The sequence below is a fragment of the Oncorhynchus keta genome, chromosome 17 (genome assembly GCF_023373465.1).
Source record: "Oncorhynchus keta strain PuntledgeMale-10-30-2019 chromosome 17, Oket_V2, whole genome shotgun sequence".
In the NCBI taxonomy this organism is placed as follows: domain Eukaryota; kingdom Metazoa; phylum Chordata; class Actinopteri; order Salmoniformes; family Salmonidae; genus Oncorhynchus; species Oncorhynchus keta.
The window spans coordinates 37,644,579-37,668,264 of NC_068437.1; the positions used below are offsets into that span (position 1 = coordinate 37,644,579).

At 42.4% G+C, this 23,686-nt stretch overlaps 1 protein-coding gene across 3 annotated transcripts in view; it reads right to left on the reverse strand.

Moving 5' to 3' along the window:
- Nucleotides 1-15,611: 15,611 nt before the first annotated feature.
- The window catches only part of LOC118395799 (inositol 1,4,5-trisphosphate receptor type 2-like), a 159,503-nt gene continuing 151,428 nt past the window's right edge, over nucleotides 15,612-23,686 (reverse strand). For all 3 annotated transcript variants that reach the window (XM_035789733.2, XM_035789735.2, XM_035789734.2), the window contains exons 56-57: nucleotides 22,690-22,851; nucleotides 15,612-19,190 (exon numbers count right to left, since the gene is read on the reverse strand). In XM_035789733.2, the coding sequence (XP_035645626.1) occupies nucleotides 19,107-19,190; nucleotides 22,690-22,851 (246 nt within the window). In that variant the 3' untranslated portion in view covers nucleotides 15,612-19,106. The remainder of the gene's footprint in view (nucleotides 19,191-22,689; nucleotides 22,852-23,686) is intronic.

Below are 23,686 nucleotides of genomic sequence, written 5' to 3' on the forward strand. Positions count from 1 at the left end.
GTCTGGAGAATGTCAGGCATAGCTCATCACTCGTATAAAACCATCCCTACCGTGAAGAATGGTGGTAACAGCATCATGCTATGAGAATGCTTTTCAGTGGCAGGGACTGGGAGACTGGTAAGCGAAGAGGGAACAATGAATGGAGCCAAATACAGGCAAATCATTGATGAGAACCTGCTTCCGAGTGCAAACAACCTTCGACTGGTGCGAAGATTTACATTCCAACAGGACACTAATCCCAAACATATTGCAAAGGCAACACTGGAATAGCTTCAGAACAAGAATGTCCTTGAGTGGCCCAGCCAAAAACACAGTCTTGAATCCCATTGAAAATCTGTGGAAAGACTTGAAGATTGCTGTTCCCCATCTAATTTAACAGAGCTTGAGAAAATCTGCAAGGCAGAATAAGAGAAAAGCCCCAAATCCAGATGTGCAAAGCTCATACAGACATACCCAAGACTACTCAGAGCTGTTATTGCCACCAAAGGTGCTTCTACAAAGTATTGACTCATGGGTGTGAATACTTACAGTACCAGTCAAAAGTCTGATTTGTCTGATTTATTTTGATGTTAAGCAAAGAGGCATTGAGTTTGAAGGTAGGCCTTGAAATACATCGACAGGTACACCTCCAATTGACTCAAATCAATTGACTCAATTGACTCAAATCACTTAGCCTATCAGATGCTTCTAAAGCCATGACATCAATTTCTGGATTTCCCAAGCTGTTTAAAGGCACAGTCAACTTAGTGTATGTGAACTCCTGACCCACTGGAATTGTGACACAGTGAATTATAAGTGAAATAATCTGCCTGTAAACAATTGTTGGAAAAATGACTTGTGTCATGCACAAAGTAGATGTCCTAACTGACTTGCCAAAACTATAGTTTGTTAACAAGAAATGTGTGGAGTGGTTGAAAAACTAGTGTTAATGACTCCAACCTAAGTGTTTGTAAACTTCCGACTTCAACTGTATGTATGTATGTATGTATGTATGTATGTATGTATGTATGTATGTATGTATGTATGTATGTATGTATGTATGTATGTATGTATGTATGTATGTATGTATGTACAGTACCAGTCAAACATTTGGACACATCTACCTCATTCAAGGGTTTTTCTTTATTTGACTATTTTCTACATTGTAGGATAGTAGTGAAGATATCAAACTATGAAATAACACATATGGAATCCTGTAGTAACCAACAAAGTGTAAAACAAATCCAAATATATTTTACATTTTAGATTCTTCAAAGTAGCCACCGTTTGCCTTTATGACAGTTTTGCACACTCTTGGCATTCTCTCAACCAGCTTCATGAGGTAGTCACCTGGAATGCATTTCAATTAACAGGTGTGCCTTGTTAAAAGTTCATTTGTGGAATTTCTTTCCATCTTTATGCGTTTGAGCCAATCAGTTGTGTTGTGACAAGGTAGGTGTGGTATACAGAAGATAGCCCTATTTGGTAAAAGACCAAGTCCATATTATAGTAAGACCAGCTCAAATAAGTAAAGAGAAACAACAGTCCATCATTACTTTAAGACATGAAGGTCAGTCAAAGCAGATTGAAATTGTTTGCTGTGATAATACTGAGGGCCATAGGATATTTCCTATATTATATTTCCAGATAAAAATAGAGGACTCCAGTAATAGGCTTTAGGGCCGAGAGTTTTTCCTGGCCCTGTCACATGATGTCTGGCCCTAATAATATTGGTTCTCATTACCAGAACTACAGATCATGCTGCAGAGTTGTTGTTGTGACAGATGAAGCCATATGCTACACTCAGGTGGCCAAAAGCAATATGGTGACCGGCATGCAGGGGACTGTCAGTCTCACACCACACCACTTGCCAACCTCCCTGTTCGACTAGTGTAGAACCAGTGTACCAACACTAGGAACCGCTGGAGAGAGCAGAGGAGTCCTGCAGGGTTGCTTGCTGCTCAACATCTGAGAGCATATTCACTGAAAATAAAATATTGTGCTAGTTCTACTTTTAACAGATTAGGCAAATATAAACTTTTGAATATTTCCAGCATGAGGTATTTTTATGCATAATATAATTAACTTTTTGTGTTTCACAAACACTAATATATTAAGTCCGACATAAAAACATGGCTTAGATCCAATTCAATTATATTGATTCCAAACTCTTATTAAACATTACGTTTACTTAATCTTTCTAATTATTTACTTTCAGTGATCGTGTCTTAATATTAACAATGTTTTATGCATTTGACCATTTGCCATTTTAGCAGACAACCCACATTAGCAGACAACCCACATTAGCAGACAACCCACATTAGCAGACAACCCACATTAGCAGACAACCCACATTAGTAGACAACCCACATTAGTAGACAACCCACATTAGCAGACAACCCACATTAGCAGACAACCCACATTAGCAGACAACCCACATTAGCAGACAACCCACATTAGTAGACAACCCACATTAGTAGACAACCCACATTAGCAGACAACCCACATTAGCAGACAACCCACATTAGCAGACAACCCACATTAGTAGACAACCCACATTAGTAGACAACCCACATTAGCAGACAACCCACATTAGCAGACAACCCACATTAGCAGACAACCCACATTAGCAGACAACCCACATTAGTAGACAACCCACATTAGCAGACAACCCACATTAGCAGACAACCCACATTAGTAGACAACCCACATTAGTAGACAACCCACATTAGCAGACAACCCACATTAGCAGACATTATTGGTATAGTCACTGAACATCGATTTGCTTGACAGTTTTCATATCCATTCATCATGATCCATTACACCTCATTACACTTATTATATTATATTATATTATATTATTATTATACCTCAGGACAACAAGATGCTTAATACTAAAATATCATTTTATTTCTTCAATCATGCATACAACATCGTCTAACAGTATCAAAGTCGATATTTTGAATGTCTCAGAATCGTAATAAACAGAGCCACGTGGCAAGCATTGAGGTATAAAATGGGCCGCCTATATCCGGGTTGCATCTGGTTTACACGGCCCAACTTCACATGCACACTAGCAGTCAGTGTGCACAGGGAGCAGCAATGTCATCACACCATCCAAAAACACGGCAGACATTGGATGAATATAAAATAATATATTGGGCTGCGATTAATGGAAAAAAATAGGCCTCAGCAAAAACTATTTGAAAAATTCAGTGGATGTTTTGTGGGAGGGGCCTCTGGGTTTAGTGGTCCTGTGGGGGAGGGGTGGGAGGGGCTACTGAACTCTCTTGCGGTTCTTCTGTACCTTATTGAATTTGTGTGTGTGGGGGGGGAGGGGCACGGTCTGAGGGAGGTAGAGAGGGAGGGAATAATGGTAAAGGATTAGCATCCTGCTCCTTTCTCTTTTGTTTGTTTAATTTCATGACTGAGTGTGTACGGGGGGAGGACAGAGGGTTAATATGACTTCCTTGTTTTTTTTGTGCCCCTCTGTCAATATAAATTAAATTGAATAAACTAAATGTTCCAAAAAATGCTTGTTTCAAGACAGACTTGTAAAATCTATTCATAAGTAAGGTTATGAAAGATCTGACAATTTAGAGGTTGTGCATTTAATTATTTACTTGTATTTTAAATGTTGCACTGAATCCATATAATAATGTAATGACTAATTCCATTACTTTGGCATTGCTATTTATTTGGAATAAAACACCCCAAAATTCCTTATACCCTTGAGACTGAACTGTAATTGGACTAATTAATCCAAGTTTTGATCATTTTAACAGAGAATCAGAGCTACAGTAATGCCCTCACATGTCTCCTGATCACATTACTTCTTCCAGTAAATCATGTGACTTTGGCTTCCACCACTTGGCCCAACTGTGCGTGTAACGGTGTTGACAACAGTGATCCAATCGCTCTCATTGGAGAATGACGTGGCTGACTTTTCTGTGCAAATCTTTCTTTAACCCCTAACTGCTAATTGCTTTCTATTTCCGATTACAGCAAACATGATTTAGTTTTATTTTCTATGTAACTGATGTCTGATCACATCAGTGCTTCTGGTCATGTGTTGGAGTCCCCCTTTGTCCCCCCCCCTCCTCTTATTTTCCTTCAATGTGCTGCTGCTTTGCTAAGTGGTGCCAGAGCAGCTCCAGGAATCTGCTCAAAATGTTAGTTCAGAGTCTTCTGGTTCCACATAGCCTAGCAGCAGAGCTGGGCTTATGCTGAGAGGAACCCTGAGCAGGAAGACGAAGGGAACGCGGGGCGCGGCAGGCAGCACACCCAACAGACAGCACGACGTTAAGAGACTGACAAACAAATGAACGGGAAAGGAAAGAGAGAGAAAACCATCTCCCGTGAAGCTGAAGAAGAAGTGCTTGTCGCATCTCCCTGACAGAAGGTGAAGAATGGGAGAAGGGAAGAAGGGATCCGGAGGAAGAGAGAAGAGCAGAGGAGCACCCCCCATCAGAGGAGAAGAAAGAGGTGAAGGCCGAGGATGGAGGCCCAGCGCCCGATAACTCCCACAAGTGCTGTGGCTGTCACTTCCCCCTACTCAGCTGCAGTTGCTGCTGAGTGTGGCCATCACAGCCGTGGCCTTCCCCATGGTCACAATCAGCCCCTCGCTCCTGGCCAGGGAGACCCCACACTTGGCTGGCATCCTTGTAAGCATGGACCTGCCTCGTCCGTCTGTATGCATGTTCACTTAATATGGCATAGTGCCATTATTGTAGCTGCATGGGCCTATGCCTTATCGTTCTCTGGTCCCCATGTCCATCTGACCTCACTACATGACTGCATGGATCCTCATTGTCTAACAAATCAAATCAAATTTAATTTGCCACAAGCTTCGTAAACAGCAGGTATAGACTGAACATTTTTAGGGCTGTCCTCTGACACCGCCCGGTGTAGAAGTTCTGGATGGCAGGGAGCTCGACCTCAGTGATGTACTGGGCCGTCAACATTACCCTCTGTAATGCCTTGTGTTCGGTCGGGTGCCAAGCAGTTGCCATACCAAGAGGTGATGCAGCCAGTCAATATGCTCTCAATTGTGCAGCTGTAGAACATTTTGAGGACACTGGTTGTACCGCCTCATCCCCTGGAATGAAGCCAAATTGACTTATCTTCTACCTTCACTGCATGCATGGCCTAATGATGTATATAAACACATCTGTATGACTCTAGCACACAGACATATGTACATATCTCCTCATTTGTCTCAACACATTTGCATGGCCCTCTTGTACATTAATAATTGCTACCTCTTCAGTTTGTACGCCGTATGTCCTTCTGCATAGACTTGTCACTTTGTCCCTGTTGTATTTCCACCTTGCCCCGACTGCAGGTACACATACAGTGTACACCTCCTTATCAGTCGAGTCGAGTCTCTCTATTCACACGTCACCTTACATGATCTCCATCTAAAGTCAAAATGAGGGTTATCATGCTTTACTGCCTTTTCTATAGCTGTTAGAATCTCAGTGTTTAAAGGGGAAAGTTCCCCTCAGTCTCATTAAACACATTGGGTGACATTCTAAATGTAAACATTTTGATTACTAGCAATTAGCTTCACATTTGCTCCCTCACTCGCTGACTGTTGATTAGATCTCGTAGAAGCAGTATACTGGCTTAAAGGGCTGTAACAAGTTTCAAACTTTCCCCCAACTGTAATCATGGCAAGACTTTGGCCTTGTAAAAGTAAAAGTACTTGGCTTGCAGAGAAAACAACAAGTCTAGAATGGCAGTCAGCGTTATGGCTCTTAGCCTCTTACCTCAATCCTACAGTTAGCTAATGTCTTCAGATAAATAAAGCAAATAATACTGAAAACAATAGACGGTAACACTTTACCTTATGTTGCAACATTGTATCAACATGTCGTCAGGATTTCCACTGAAGTTCTGCTTAGGAGTAATACAAGTTACATAAGATACAGCATTTCTATATTGAATTTGGAATATTCTCATGCTACAACAAATAATATTTTACTCTATAGAAACTACAATAATGAACGCTTTCAGCCCCAAGGCTATAGAGGCCTACTAATGATAACACAGGGGTCTATGTGTTTTTCTCTACTATCTATAGCATTGACTTTCTAGTGGTGAACATTGGCATTTCTTTAACAAAATCATGTTGTCCACGTGAGATACTACACAGTTGCATCTCTGTACAAGAGAAAAACATGTTGTTTTCTCTCAGCTTCCCATATATCCTAATTACAGTGTGTACAGATGTGTGCAATCGGAAGTCTTAGTACACACAGGGAACATCCATTCTGAGATTTACGGCCCGGTGAAAAACACTGAGTTCACCAAGATCCTTCAAGAGAATTCTGATTCCTCACCTCTTAAAATAATTAAATTAGATGCTGCATGTTAGTCACAAGACTCTAATATGCTCTGAGAGAGGGTGTGTGTCATTGCAAGAGAGGAGGAAAACTGTTTTGCCATAGCAGTAAGAATGTCATCAGCTGACAAGCTGATGCTGAAAGTGCAGAATATTAAGAGTGAACTTGGGATGAACAGCTTGAAGAGGGTTGAAGAGGCCCCTCTCAGCAGCAAATAAGATAAGAGGTTTGCGTGTGTGTGGCTTAGAGCACCATGGCAACACTTGGTGTTGATCAGATCCGAATAAAATTCAGTTTCCCAATAACACAAATGCCATTCAGAAAATAAAAAAGCAGTGATCATGTACTGGTAACTATTTACTTAAAGCATGCAAGAATAATGCAATGTAAGACTTTCATGAGCATGCATGACCCCTTATGTCTTGCCACTGAGTAAGGCTGTTAACCCACTGTTCCCCGGGCGCCGAAGACGTGGATGTTGTTTAAGGCAGCCCTCCGCACCTCTCTGATTGAGGGGTGGGGTTAAATGCAGAAAACACATTTCAGTTGAATGCATTCAGTTGTACAACTGACTCGATTTCCCCCTTTCCCTTTCCCTTCCCTTAAAGCAGTCTTTGTATTTTTAAAGCAAACATTAAAGAGTGATTAACTTAAAGTATACAAGTATATTTTGCAAAGCATATCATTTAGAGAATGACCCTCACTAAATACATTTTCCGCTGTGTTCTATGTTATTCTAGTTTTGTGTGGCCTCATTGCTGCGCTTCCTCCTCTACTCCATTACATACCTATCAGATGAGAGTACGTCCATGCAACTCATCGCCAAGGTGAGACCCACATGCCATGGCTGCGGGAAGATCATTTGGGGTGGGGGTGCTGTCGATATACAATACCTGTCAAAAGTTTGGACACACCTACTCATTCAAGGGTTTTTCTTTATGTTTACTATTCTCTGCATTGTAGAATAATAGTGAAGACATCAAAACTATACATTAACACACGTGGAATCATGTAGTAACCAAAAAAATAATAATTACTGACAGCATCACCATTAAAGCAAACCCACACCATCACACCACCTCCTCCATGCTTCACAGCGTGAATCAGGCCTTCATGGTCGATTTGCTGCAAAGAAACTACTACTAAAGGACACCAATAATAAGAAGAGAGTTGCTTGGGCCAAGAAACACGAGCAATGGATATTAGACTGGTGGAAATCTGTCCATTGGTCTGATGAGTCCAAATTTGAGATTTTTGGTTCCAATCGCTGTGTCTTTGTGAGACGCATAGTAGGTGAACTGATCAAATCAAAATCAAATCAAATGTATTTATATAACCCTTCGTACATCAGCTGATATCTCAAAGTGCTGTACAGAAATCCAGCCTAAAACCACAAACAGCAAGCAATGCAGGTGTAGAAGCACGGTGGCTAGGAAAATCTCCCTAGAAAGGCCAAAACCTAGGAAGAAACCTAGAGAGGAACCAGGCTATGTGGGGTGGCCAGTCCTCTTCTGGCTGTGCCGGGTGGAGATTATAACAGAACATGGCCAAGATGTTCAAATGTTCATAAATGACCAGCATGGTCAAATAATAATAAGGCAGAACAGTTGAAACTGGAGCAGCAGCACGGCCAGCTGGACTGGGGACAGCAAGGAGTCATCATGTCAGGTAGTCCTGGGGCATGGTCCTAGGGCTCAGGTCCTCCGAGAGAGAGAAAGAAAGGACACCGAATAGGACAGGAGAAGTACTCCATCCCATCCCATCTGGTTTGCGCTTGGTGGGACTAGCATTTGTTTTTCAACAGGACAATGACCCAACAAACCTCCAGGCTGTGTAAGGGCTGTTTGACCAAGAAGGAGAGTGATGGAGTGCTGCATCAGATGACCTGGCCTCCACAATCACCCGACCTCAACCCAACTGAGATGGTTTGGGATGAGTTGGACCGCAGAATGAAGGAAAAGCAGCCAACAAGGGCTCAGCATATCTGGGAACTTCTTCAAGACTGTTGGAAAAGCATTCCTCGTGAAGCTGGTTGAGAAAATGCTAAGAGTGTGCAAAGCTGTCATCAAAGCAAAGGGTGGCTAATTTGAGGAGTCTGAAATATAAAATCTAAATCTAAAATATTTTACAATGTACAAAATAGTAAAAATAAAGAAAAAACATTGAATGAGTAGGTGTGTCCAAACCTTCGACTGGTACTGTATATATTTTTCCTATTTATCAGCACCCCTACTTCCCACAGCAATACCACATGCCCTCTGACAATTTCCTGTCCAACTGAGCGGAGACCAAGATAAACTGGTCACTCTAGTGGGATGATTAGTACTATTTATAGACCAGAATACCATTCATTACTAAATGCACCCCCCATTCAAATCAACCATACAAAGGTTGTACTTAGTCAGTTGGATCTGATTTAAAGTAATGTGTAGGGCCAATATACTACAGCACAGAGAACATTGATTGTCACTTTGACATACTGTACGAAGACCTGGTTTCAAATACTATTTATAATCTTTTGAATACTTGCTTTAGCCTGGCTAGAGTGCCATATGGACAGGGTTTGCACTTTTGCAACTGTTCTTTTAGTTCCATTGCAACAGGCAAGCTCAATGAAGCTCAGATAAAGTATTTGAATTTATTTCAAATATGATTTGAATCCATGTCTGATCGTAGGTTTGTATGGTTGAACCATGAAGGTGATACTGTATGTATAGGGCCATACAGAGAAATACAGAACACAACATGTCTATTGGCAAGGCTCTGTAGGAAGCCTATGGGTAGATGAGCACAGTTATTGGACATGACTTGATCGTTTCAGTTAATTGGCCATACAATGTAGGCTATTGGATTTTCCAACCAATTAATAATACATTGAATATATAATGCGAAAAACTCTCAAAGTGACACCGTGAGTTCAGTGAGTTCACTAAAAACAAGAGACGGGGACAAAAAAGGCCAACTAGACAGGGCCACTGGTACAGAGATCACAGCTGACGCTACAAAGACAAGAAAACAGCTAGAACTAACTGAATGCCTTCCTAAAGAGGAGGGTTTTTATGCACATTTTATAGGAGCCCAGAGTCTATGGTGCCTTCACGTGGTCCAGGAGAGCATTTCAGAGGCGCGGGGGCAGTCGAGCAGAAAGCCCAATGTCCCCATGGAGCAGAGCTTGTTCCTGGAGATGTGGAGGAGTAGGCTATCATGCAATCTAAGGCTGCGGTGAGATTATGGGATAGCAGCAGTTATTTGAGGTATTTGTAATTATTAAGGATCCCCATTAGTTCCTGCCAAGGCAGCAGCTACTCTTTCTGGGGTCTAGCAACATTATTAAGGCAGTTCTAAACAATTAAACATTTTATTTCATAAAACTTTTCACAAGACATTGTGTTCCCTCAGGCCACTACTCTACTATCACATATCTACAATACAACATACATGTGTATGTGTGTGTAGAGTGCATGTATTATCCTGTTTATGTGTCACTTCACAGTCCCTGCTGTTCCATAAGGTGTATTTTTATGTTTTAAAAAAATTGCATCAGTTACCTGATGTGGAATAAAGTTCCATGTAGCCATGGCTCTATGTAGTACTGTACCCTCCCATAGTCTGTTCTTAATTTGGGGATTGTGAAGAGACCTTTGGTGGCATGTCTTGTGGGGTATGCATGGGTATGCATAGCTGTGTGCTAGTAGTTTATACAGACACCTCAGTGCATGCAGCATGTCAACACTTCTTATAGCGGGGCATTGCCATGGATGGACTGGAAGAGCAGGAGGGTTTTGAATTCAATTCTGAGTGAGACTGGGAGGCAGTGCAGAGATGCCAGAATGGGGAGCATCGTCCAGATATAACATTTTCACAGATGGACTTCCTCCACTCAAAATGTATGTAGAAGTAGTCCTATAACGTGTAGAAACTGAACAATACATTCAAAAAGTAATACAATCTACATTCCTTGGTGTAAATGTATGCAACAAAAGATTGTCGCCATTTTTGCCTTCTTCATGTCTTCCTAAAGTTCCTAGCCTAACATAACACGTCAGTACAGCTATAGAAAAGGCTTTGTGAAGTGCTTCTAGCACGCTTTGGTTCAGCACAGTACAATACATCTCATGATGTACTTTCATTCTCCATATTTCACAGTTGTTTTAAATAAACATAAACACCATTTCAAATTAAGCAAGCATCAAACATGACATAATGCTATAAGTGGCGTGTACCGGAAAACAAATACTGAGCGAATAAGGGCTGTGTTACGTAACCTGTGGATTTAGATGAAGGGCTAGTGTTATTGGGATTGTACACTCCAATTACATAAACCACGCAAAGCCCCTCTCACACATGATCAAGCTGTATTTTTAGACATCATTTACATAATGTGTACATACCCACACAACATGTGGATAAAGCTACAGTGGATGGGAGCTGCAGGGGATTCTCACATGGACACTACTTTCAGCAGTCAGTCCTCCATTAAAGGGATACTTCCAACTGGAACGTTTTGTGTGAAAATAACGCAATTATTTTGAAAATAACTCCCAACAACATCAAAGGGGGTCATTTTCTTTGTATCTTTTTGACATGTAAAATATTGACAGTTTTAAAATATATACACACTGGTATGGTTCTGCTGGACATAATGAACAAGGTTATAAAGTGGTGAAGTGCCACTTTAAGACAGCCCTGCTACGTCTCTCAGGGTCAGGTTCTACCTCTGGCCGACAGCCAAGACCTGCAGGGATTTATTGGCCGCTGTGCGAGGAGATAATTGTTAGCAGACAAACCTATTTGGATATGGCGAGAGAGTGGGCATACCTTGTTCACTAAGGCTGTGTTTACACAGCCACCCTAAAAATCAAAATCAGATGTTGTTCTCCATATCCCAATTTCTTTTCGGTCTACACTTTTACATGTGACCCACATCAAATTTGCGCATTCACACGGATGTAGCATCTGAAGTAGCACACGGATGGAATGCTCATTTTTAGTTACGGTTCCTGTAAATATTGGGGTGGTTGTCATGGAAACGGTAGGTCATGAGCAAAGCAAAATAATGATCAGAGCATCTCATATGAATCATCAGGTTTGTTTCAGGATTCAGATCCACATATAGAGGTGGTATAAATCGAAAGTCAAAAGAACATATTCCATGTGTTTTTCTGCTGTTTACACATAAGGGAAAAGACAACTGGAGTTGTATGTCTTTACTCAGCTTACTGTAACACATTCAATTACTGATTGGTGTGACTTTTACACAGGCAGCCCAATTCAGATATTTTGCCAATTATTTGCATATCTGATACCCATCTAATATTTTCCCTAATGTGTAAACAGTAAAAAAAAAACACACATGGTATCTAATCTTTTGACTTTTGAATTCCACATAAATCAGAAGTAAAAAGATCAGATTCCATTAGATTTTTTTGCTGTCATTCAGTCATTTAAATGTATTACAGTAAGTAGCATAAAGACATACAACTCCAGTTCATCTTCACTAGTATAGACAACTTGAGTCATGTTTAATAGGCTCCAACACGGAAAATGCTTTGAAACAGTGTTGTCATTCGTAGTCTGTCCTCTATTTCAAGTAATTTCATTGCATGCCTGCAGAACATGACCCTGCTTTTGTCCTTCAGGATTAATAATGACCTCCCTCTAAAAATGTATCCCCGGTCCTGGAATCCCCACTATGCTTAGATTTCTATGCTATATTAAACTAGCTCACCTCTTCTCCTCTCCCCCTCCAGCTGCTGTACTTTATCCTGTGTGCCATGGGCCTGGTCCTCTCATCCCTGGCCACCACTACGCCCAGACCAACGGCTTCAGCTGCCTGGAGGTGGGCGACGACTGCGTGTGCACCCTGAACCCCCACGACCCTATTCCCAGGACCTTCCCCTACGCTGAGGTCAGCAACTGCGGAGAGGTCACTGACACCCTGAAGCTGTAGTATGTGCCTTGGGGGCCTTCGTCATGTGGAAGCACCACCATCAAGTGTTCTTTGTGGAGCTGCAGATGGGCTCGCCTATCTTCCAGCACTGGTAGAAGGTCTGATGGGAGTTGTAGGAAGAAGAGGCCCATGATGATGTCATGATGAAGAGTTAGCCCATGATGATGCCACTATTGAGGGTATTGAGAGATCAGCCAATCAGAATCTTCACTCATTCTTCTCGAATGGACAGATGTATTACACAAAACCTTTTGGTGTGTGCATAAGTGTGTGTTTAGGTTGTTCTCAATCATATCAACATGTTGGGGTCGTTGACGTTTTCTATAACGGCTTTTTGAACAACCTTTATATACTGTGTGGATAACTTTGTACTCGTAGTTGCCAATGCTACATGAGATATTTCTAATAGATGAAAAGACACCAAAGGGGTACTTGGATGGACAGCTGGACCGTGCTATCCGAAGAGGAAAATTATGTTTACATTTCTCATTGGCTAATTCAGCAGGAGAGTGTCTCACTCCCTTCAATAGTGAAGACAGTATGCAAAATGAGTTGTCTCAAGTTGAGAGAGATTTGCCTTATGTAAAGATCAACTTTTGTGATTCATAAATCACACGACACAACCGGAGACAAGAGCAGAATGAGAAAGAGAAACATGATGCATTAGCGTTAACTAGTGGTGGGTTGTAATATGGTATTTACTGTACAATGCAGATACTATGGTCAACTCTTTGTACATACTACATGAAGAGAAGGGTTTGAAAACTGAGAAATCTGTTTCATCTTCAATAGATACCTTATTACTGGGGATAAGTGGTGATCTTTTAAGTAATGTACATGTACATTAAGGAAAAAACGACTGCCAATGTCCATTTTCTATGCTTTTTAGCTTATATTCACATTTACTTTGAATAAATGGTGTTGACTTAAGTCCTTGAATCAGTTTTATTATGTATGTCACATGCAATCCTACTTCTACTGTTTAATCCAATTCTGAAATACTGTTGATTAAAAATATATGAATGAATGCGGTTTGCCTTAGAGCTACAGTATCCCACCTAGCTATCACTGAAGACAACAGACAGCTTTCGAGGGAAGCATAATAACTATCTGAGCTGGAGTCTTTTCATTCCATTCCTGGAAGGGACAAGGGATCTGTGTCTCTCACCATACCCCTCCAAGGGAAAAGCATGACACCACCAGACATGTTGAACTGCAAAAATACACTTCAGCAGCATGTTATCAGATTAAGTGAGAAAGTTAAATGGCATTAGAAGGCCTGGGCCTTGTTCATTAGACACCAAACAGATGAAGAAAATACTTCAACTGGGAGGGACAACAAGGGATGTGCCCTAATGAAAACAGCCCTGATGTTTGTGGTGTTTCTGATTGGCCTGAGGGTGTATGATCTACCATGTGACCATACCGCCTCATCATCCCCACAGCATGACACAGGAAGCAACATGCAGCCCATCACGAGGGAAGTGTATTTATACAACTGGCAGTAAAGAGTCCTTTCCCTCCCACAAAATTAAATGAAAACACAAACACCTGCTTGAAATGGTCATGGTTCTGTGAAGGGTTAAAACACATCTGATCTGGTGTCCTGTGAATATCTTCAGAGCCCTGAGAGGGAAAATGACTGTAGGAGATCAATGAGGTGATCAATTACTTTATCGGATCAACCTTCACTTACAGTGGGAGCAGAACACTTTCAAGTAACTCTAAAATTAAATGAAAACAAGCTAAATCACCAATGTGTGATACACTTCTGTTATTGAGACACTTCACTTCAGTAATGGCCACATGCACCTGGCATAACTGAAACTGTCAAAAGAACGCGTCAACATTATTTGAAAATACTTGTTTTTCTTTTGTCACACTGCAACATCTAAAACATATGCTTCCAACGACCATTCAATAAACCCAACATCCAAACAGTGTGGCTGAGTCCCAGAGGGGTTTATGGCATAATGTCCTGTTTATTGTCCTACTAATGTTGGGTGGGTTTGAGTTCACCCTGACAGAACAACACGTGACTTTGGGCGGGGACTGCCGGTGTCAAGAGACTCAAAGATGGCCGGTGTCCAATTGTGTCTAAGCTCACGTGCACACATCGTGTTGTTCTCATGCACAAAACACGTAGAATGTTCACTGTAGAACGGACAACAGAAATACAGTGTACCTCGCCCAATCCACTACTGGTGAACCCAGTCATAGTCATATGAGAGACTAAGAATTCTAAGAGTCATTCCAGCCAGTTCCTCAGAATCACAAGTGTACAGTAAGAGACCTGGAAGTGGTTACTCATAACATTCCATCAGTATGTTCTCAGACTATGAGCAGCACTAGACAGTGGGAAGACCGGAGCCGCACCTTCTAGCTACTGTACAATACAGCAGTCCACTGGCAGGACATGCCCAACAGAAGCAGGTACAAAACAGTACATTAACTATGGTGGTATCTGCCCTACCATTAGAATTGTATGAGCAATATTTTTGAGAATATATGACTGAAATTGTCCCCAGTTGCTCACATCATTGAAATAAAATAAAAAACAAAGCAGTGGATGTTTATGACTGTGTCATACAGTAGACAGATTCAGGGGTGGCAAGCCCCATCACTCCCTCCTAGCCTTCCCTTCCCTCCTTCCCCTCACCTCATAGTCGGAGCATTTCAGATATGCTGGACTTTCCCCTTCCTGCCTTGCTCAGTGACAGCTGTGGGTTATTATGACACCACGTGCAGATCATTTTAACAGCTGTCTCACAGAGGCGGCATGAGCCAACACAGCCCCGCCAGAGTCAACACAAACAAAACATAACCGGGCCTTTCTGAACGTGATCCCTGTCCTGTTTTTTTTAGCATACAATATAGCTCAGTAAGTGTATTATTTATTTTACAGATTATTTTGGACATTTTTATTTTGTTATAACTTGACTGTATTCCTGCTGACCCAAAGTCAACATCAGGTATCTAATGTGTGTTAACTAGCTGTTCTTATCCAGTTAATTAGACGGAAGAAGCAGAACAGTTGCAGTGTGATCAGGGCTAATTAAAGCATGATGTTTACTGTGAGCGTTGATCAATTGCAGATAACCGCAGGATCTGACCATGAGGTGGATCGTGACACTGTAATGCCACTGAGCCAGTGGTGCTGTTAGGGGGGCTAAAGGTCCCATTCTGGGGTCATGATCCGTGTGTGTGTGGGTGTGTAGGTGGCCCACAACAGTAGGACAAACATGAACTTCAACCCCAAAACAACAATTATTCAACCCCAAGACGGCTGACTAAATACACAGAGACAGTGATCAACTCAAGGCAGAAACATCCAGTCTCATCTTATCATAGATTTATTACAATATAGCATCTGATCAACATAAAACACACTATCTGTTGACAGTAAAAAATGTCAAAGGGCATTCCCCTCTGAAGTGCACACATACTCTCATACTGTCATGTGATTGTGGAAGATAAAAACTTTTACAGACATACACATTTTATACACAGATATTACATTTAATTCCATGTGACTGAGTTACAAGAGTTAAAAACGACAACAGAAAATCGCTTGACCAATTGGCAACAAATTTGGTATATAGCAACTATGAACGTCTTTAAACACAATATTTTCCAAGACTCTAGCTCAAACAACATGGCCACTATTGTTTTTACAGGAAACCTAACCATACTCTACAAGTTAGTTACACCCAGATCCCTGAGCGTGTGCCAAATTTCATCACTGAGCCAAACAGATCAAGAGGTATAATCAAGTGCCCCTGACAGTGCCACTTTGTGGTTGATCTAAATGTGCTTGCATATGTTGAGTTTTGACAGTGTTTGGAACATGTGTATGAAGTTGGTACAATACACATATCTGTGTCTGATTTATATGCATTTATGTGCCAGGTCACACCCACTTAAATGTTTATTGGTCAGTAGCTGCCATGTTGTTTGAGTTGCTATCCTGGAAAATATTGCTTTGAGAGAACTTGGTACATAGATACCATGTATCAAGTTTCATGCAGATCGGTCATTTGATGCCAAATGAGTAGTGTTTTAAATGTTTATCAAAGAATTGGAAATGGTGGAAAATCCATAATGGAAAACCTTATGCGTCATTGAAGCAAATGTGTTCCTTGTGAGGAGAGGCACCTATGTACCACATTTCATGACTCTAGCTCAAACGAGGTAAGGGACATGACCTTTCAAAGTTTGCATCTTCAATCGCTTGTTATAACGCCACCATGAGGCCAATTGACATGGCATTGCTTGAGAGGGTGTTGGGCCCATGTGTGGGCCAAATTTCACCCTCTTAGGCCGTACAGGAATGTGCGTATTCATTTTCCTTGGCGGAAGAAGATGTATAATAATGAACGCCAACAAATACAATAGGGCTTCTCACAGCTTCACTGCTTGAACCCCTAACAAACCATAGAGAATGACCATTACAGTATGAGATGAGTTGATGCCAATCTATTCTCCATCTATTGCCCTACTTTTGACCATGGCCCAGAAGCACCTACTTGAGCCCTCTGGGCCCTGGTCAAAAGTAAGGCACTACATAGGAAACAGGGTGCCATACCACGATTACAGTATGATCAAACATCTCTATCAACATGAGTGAGTTACTAAGACTATCTACTGTATTGGACACAAGCACATGATTTTCAAATCAGTCCTCCTGACTACATTCTGTACCAATATAGGATTTAAGACTCAAGGCATTTCAAGTAAATTCCGTACAGATAATCAGATCATCGTCATATACATTTTCTTTTCATTCGGTTATTTATAGACTATGTACAATATGAAAAGAAAGTCATAATGCTGTTCAGGGATTGCATTATCACGGAGGACACTTCTCTGAGAGAAAAGGAGACAACACTTTACTTGAACTCGTCGTAAACATGCCGTGAAGCTTCATAGCATAAGGCTAAATACCACAATACATGTAAATATATATGTGTCATAACATTGGCATAGTATATCCTGGAGACCTAACACATGCTATGAAGCTTTATGACATGTTAACGAAACTGGTATGAGGCAATATGGCAGCGAGTTCAAGTAAAGTGTAAAACAAAAGGCAAAGTAACGTCATATGCAAATCCGTTTCTCCAGTTGTACGTTAACATTTTTTAAAAGTGCAGGATATTGAGAACATTGACTATCACAGTCATAATGATTGAGATGACAAAGCAATGTTACCCCCCAAGGCAGCCAGGCGGTAAGGTGATCAATGTTACCCCCCTAAGGCAGCCAGGCGGTAAGGTGATCAATGTTACCCCCAAGGCAGCCAGGTGGTAAGGTGATCAATGTTACCCCCAAGGCAGCCAGGCGGTAAGGTGATCAATGTTAAACCCCAAGGCAGCCAGGTGGTAAGGTGATCAATGTTAAACCCCAAGGCAGCCAGGCGGTAAGGTGATCAATGTTACCCCCAAGGCAGCCAGGAGGTAAGGTGATCAATGTTACCCCCCAAGGCAGCCAGGCAGTAAGGTGATCAATGTTACCCCCCAAGGCAGCCAGGCGGTAAGGTGATCAATGTTTAAACCCCAAGGCAGCCAGGCGGTAAGTTGATCAACGTTACTGCCCAAGGCAGCCAGGCGGTAAGTTGATCAACGTTACAGCCCAAGGCAGCCAGGCGGTAAGTTGATCAACGTTACAGCCCAAGGCAGCCAGGCGGTAAGTTGATCAACGTTACAGCCCAAGGCAGCCAGGCGGTAAGTTGATCAACGTTACCCCCCAAGGCAGCCAGACGGTAAGTTGATCAACGTTACAGCCCAAGGCAGCCAGGCGGTAAGTTGATCAACGTTACAGCCCAAGGCAGCCAGGCGGTAAGTTGATCAACGTTACAGCCCAAGGCAGCCAGGCGGTAAGTTGATCAACGTTACTGCCCAAGGTAGCCAGGCGGTAAGTTGATCAACGTTACTGCCCAAGGCAGCCAGGCGGTAAGTTGATCAACGTTACTGACCAAGGCAGCCAGGCGGTAAGTTGATCAATGTTCCATTTCTAATTCCAATGTATAAAAAATGTAATACTCCAGTTACGTTCACAAGTTAACAGGTCATATTAAAACATATCCAAAGAGAATAACCTGGTCCCACATCTGTTTGTGTGCTATTGCCAACTCCTATTATCATTGTCGTAGGAGTTGGCAAGACCACACAAACAGATCTGAGACCAGGCTAGGAAGAAAATACTTCACCTTAAAGTTACACGTACACCCTTTCCAAAGAGGGCCTATCAGTAATACAAGGAGCAGCCCCTTTCAAGTCCAAAGAGAACTGAACAACACCAACCAACCCAATGTACCTGACCTGCGTATAGCCCAGTCTGTCTTCATCTTAGTCTCAGACACAGTACACAGAGTACAGAAGGAAGAGCGTGGCTGCCCACAGGACCACTGTACTTAACCTTTAACCCTTTCCCTTGACCTCCAGTCTGCAGGAGACTGCAATAGTGACATTGGCCAATGTGTGGCATGGCTGGCATCTCAGTCAGAGGCTCACTCATAGAGCAGCAGGACTGACATGGGATGATCAGAATGACTGGGCAGCTTGTGTTGTCCTAAAGGCAGACATCACTGTACTGTTCTATGTGAGAAGATAATGCTGGGTGAGGAGTCAGTACACTGTCTAAGAACAAGGCACTGTTTGCTTTGAATACAAAGCACTGTTTGAGTAAATTATGCTTGTAGGCCAGTGGCTGCTGGCCCCATAAATCGGATACTATTGTGTGGGTGCGTGTGTACTGTATGCACATTGTGTGTGTGGCCCCTTTGTGTACCTCCAGCAGTTTTCTCTGTTAGCAAGGGGGACCCAGACCCCTCAGTGTGCTGGGATGTGGTGGTTGTTGACCCCAGCAGGCCCCAGGAAGCCCATCATCTGTTTATTCTTCCTCTGCTCTGTCATCTGGGGAGAAGAGAAGGAAATAACTTATTCAATATAAACTACACACAGTGTTGCCAGTTTGGGCAGTTTTCAATTCAATCTGGCAACATTGAGTTTAGACAGTCAGCCCAGTTACACCTACAGTAATCTTGGAACCGAGAACCAAATCTTGGCTTCGATAGTTTGCCTACATTTCAATTTAGGAACTATTGTGCAAAGGAGTCCATTTGAGATGGTTTCCATTTTTAGAGGATAACCTTTCACTGTCTTTAGTTTACAGGACATAACATCTTGATATTCATCATTGGTGAGAATAAACACCATATACCGGTATCTGTAATCTCTGGTACTGAAGACCTGGCTCAGCGCTCAGCTTTCACACGTCTGGACAAAGCCTCTGTTCTTAACCCTGAACAATGTGGGAATTTGACTATAGGGATAGGGAGGGCTAGATTGAAATGTTTCTTACAGAATAAATATTAAAAGCATATGCATGGTAGCAATTGAAAGGGAACAGTTTGGAGATGATAGGGAAATTATTAAACCAAAGTTGAGGACAACAATTAACCTGACAAGACAATCCAAACATTACCCTGTTGATTTTAGGTGCATTTTACATTTACTGTACTTTTCGCCTGATTTGTTGATAATGAAATCTGAAAATACTCTGGATACATTCAGTAACATGATATGAATATTCATGAAAAATGTGGGGTAGGTGCACCGTGCAACATAAGACAAAAAAAAAGGGTTTGAGTTAGAGGACTAACTGGTCTCTCCAAGTGGCCACACACCTCTTCAAAGTGTGCACAATACAAAATAGTTGTTTTGTTTGGCACAATCCTGCATCCCCGCCATTACACAATTACTGCTTTTGTTTACGCAATCCAAAAAAACGTCCCATTATAAATAACAATATGGGTTAGGTGGGCTTCATGTTCAATCTAGGTCAGGTCGGCATCTTGTTCTATTGCCAACATGACTACGGTAGCTAAGTTGTAAAATATGATCTTACAGTGTTTGAACTGCCTTGTGAAAGCCTATTCAGAGAAACAGATGGTCATTTTGATGAGCATAGAAAGAAGTGATGGAGTGCATTCAGGTGTGTGTTCCGCAGCAAATCTTCTTCACAATAGACAAACACATTAGACAACACAAACACAATAGACAAACTCATTCTGTTCAGAACAACCCAAGGTATGTTCTGTACATCAAACAAATGTGATTTTGCAATGTCTGTACTGTGAGACACCTAAGACAGCGCTACAGGGAGACAGGCTGGACAGCTGATCGTCCTCGCAGTGGCAGACCACGTGTAACAACACCTGCACAGGATCGGTACATCCGAACATCACACCCGCAGGACAGGTACAGGATGGCAACAACAACTGCCCGAGTTACACCAGGAACGCACAATCCCTCCATCAGTGCTCAGACTGTCTGCAATAGGCTGAGAGAGGCTGGATTGAGGGCTTGTAGGCCTGTTGTAAGGCAGGTCCTCACCAGACATCACTAGCAACAACGTCGCCTATGGGCACAAACCCACCGTCGCTGGACCAGAAGGGACTGGCAAAAAGTGCTTTTCACTGACGAGTCGCGGTTTTGTCTCACCAGGGGTGATGGTCGGATTCGCGTTTATCGTCGAAGGAATGAGCGTTATACCGAGGCCTGTACTACATCTCCCCAGAAATGTTTGGGAACTTGCAGGTGCCTTGGTAGAAGAGTGGGGTAAACATCTCACAGCAAGAACGGGCAAATCTGGTGCAGTCCATGAGGAGGAGATGCACTGCAGTACTTAATGCAGCTGGTGGCCACACCAGATACTGACTGTTACTTTTGATTTTGACACACCCCTTTGTTCAGGGACACATTATTCAATTTCTGTTAGTAACATGTCTTTGGAACTTGTTCAGTTTCTCTCTCAGTTGTTGAATCTTATGTTCATACAAATATTTACACATGTTAAGTTTGCTGAAAATAATCACAGTTGAGAGTGAGAGGACGTTTCTCTTTCTGCTGAGTTTACATAAGAGTCCTCTTAATTCACAGCATTTTCCTCACACAGACAAAACATTTGAAAAAGTTGCCCAATTAGCAGGAGGGAGTGGGGCAACTTCTTGTCGCGTGAGGTGCTCAAGCTCAGATCTTCTGTCAGTCAAAACCCATACAGAAATGTGAAGTGCAAAGCCTGAGCTCTGACGTCATGTATAGCATGTTACTGTAGAGCCACTGCGCTCCACTTTAGGGACTTATCAGTGCCCAAATCTGTTGTTTTCATTCTGTATACAGGTACGAGTGTAAAGGGCCAATTAGCCTCGATTTCCTGTCTTCCATATTTCACCCTCCTCTATGTAATATTTCAGAAACAATTTTCTGACTTGAGTCCTTAACAACTCTCCTAGGTAAACACAGTAATGTCTGTGACGACATGAACACTAGCACTTTGATTGTTCTGCACACATATGAGGAATCGGAACCACATCAACACATGACTCATGTCCTCTGTTCTAGCTCTGTTTTTACCGTGAACTTCTCTTCCTGAGTATAAAAGGGCTGTGTTCACAAACCACATCCATGAGTTCCAGCTCACTTTTTACTAAGGTTGTTATTTTCTCTATCTGAAGTTTGTCACTCACTCACTCACTCACTCACTCACTCACTCACTCACTCACTCACTCACTCACTCACTCACTCACTCACTCACTCACTCACGGCAGCAGAACAGGAACACACAAGGAGAGGCATGTGACTGCCTTGAGATCACATGCAGGAGAGGCAGGTGATGTGGTTGTGATGATGGTGTCGTGATGATCGGGTGATGGGGAGTGATGAGATCTGTCACACTACTTACACAACTAGTTAGCCCAAGGTCAGGTAGGGAAATTGCCTTGTACATAAAGGCATGATAACCTCAGAGAAAATGACAAGTGCATGTGAACGTGCAGGAATGATAGGCCATTGTGATGTGAGTGAGTAGTCCCGTGGTGGTCTGTGCCTTGGGATGTCATGAAGGAGTTGAGAGCCTCTTGGTCAGAGAGGAGAGAGAGATGGCTGTATGGTTGAGCATTGAAACACAGGGTTGCTGATTTCAATCCCTGGTTAAAAAGATATGTACTGGAATCAAATGTAACTTTGGATATTACACTGAGTTAAAGATAATGGAAGGCTGAATGCATAGATCTGGTCCTCAAGGGCCACAGTGGATGCTTCTGAACTGTTAAAGTGATACAAATGAAGAAAGTCCGTAGCGTGTGGAAAAAAAACTCTGAACAATCAATGAAATCCATTGATCAGTTATGTGCTAGGGACACCCACAAAATCAACAGGACGGTGGCTCTCCAATACTGACCAGTCTTCATAAGGCACCAAGCACTCAAACATGGACTGAAACGGGGAAAGCCTATTTGTACTTATCCAATAGGAAGCGCTCAAACATTACGTGCCACAATGAACATGACACCGAGTTGTGCGGCCCTGTTCAGTGTCTAAATGAATGCCTTGTTCAACGACAGTAACGTACCTGATCCTTTAGCTCAGACAGCTGGGAGGACAGCAGGGACACCAGTGTGACGGTGCTGTCCAGTTTCTCCTGCAGGGAGCGCATCTCGTTCTGCTCGCCGTCCCCCTCGCTGCTCACCAGGGACATGGCCCGCATCCGGGGGAACCAGTCCAGGTTCTTCTCCTGGAGATAGAGAGAGGGGGAGGGAGAAAGAGGGTAGATTCATGTATTTACATAGCAGATTCAAAGTTAAAACCAGAGGGAGAGAGAGGGTAAGAAATGGTTACAAAAAAGGGGGAAAACCAAAAGAGGAGAGGAAAAGTGTGAAGGCTATACAGTGCATTCAGAAAGTATTCAGACACCTTCACCTTTTCCACATTTTGTTACGATAAAGCCTTTTTGTAACGTTAGGTTGTTATTTTCCCCCTCATCAATCTACACACAATATACCATAATTATAAAGCAAAAGCTGAAATCACATTTACATAAGTATTCAGACCGTTTACTCAGTACTTTGTTGAAGCACCTTTGGCAGAGATTACAGCCTCGAGTCTGCTTGGGTATGACGTTACAAACTTGGCACATCTGTATTTGGAAAGTTTCTCCCATTATTCTTTGCAGATCCTCTCAAGCTCTGTCATGTTGGATGGGGAGCGTCGCTGCACAGCTATTTTCAGGGCTCTCCAGATGTTCGATTTGCTTCAAGTCCGGGTTCTGGCTGGACCACTCAAGGACATTCAGAGACTTGTCCCAAAGCCACTCCTGCATTGTCTTGGCTGTGATTTTAGGGTTGTTGTCCTGTTGGAAGGTGAACCTGAGCACTCTGGAGCAGATTTTCATCAAGGATCTCTCTGTACTTCACCATTCATCTTTCCATTTATCCTGACTAGTCTCCCAGTCTTGGAAGGTTCTCCCATCTCCATAGAGGAACTCTGGAGCTCTGCCAGAGTGGCCACTGGGTTCTTGGTCACCTCCCTGACCATGGCCCTTCTCCCCCAATTGCTCAGTTTGGCCGGGA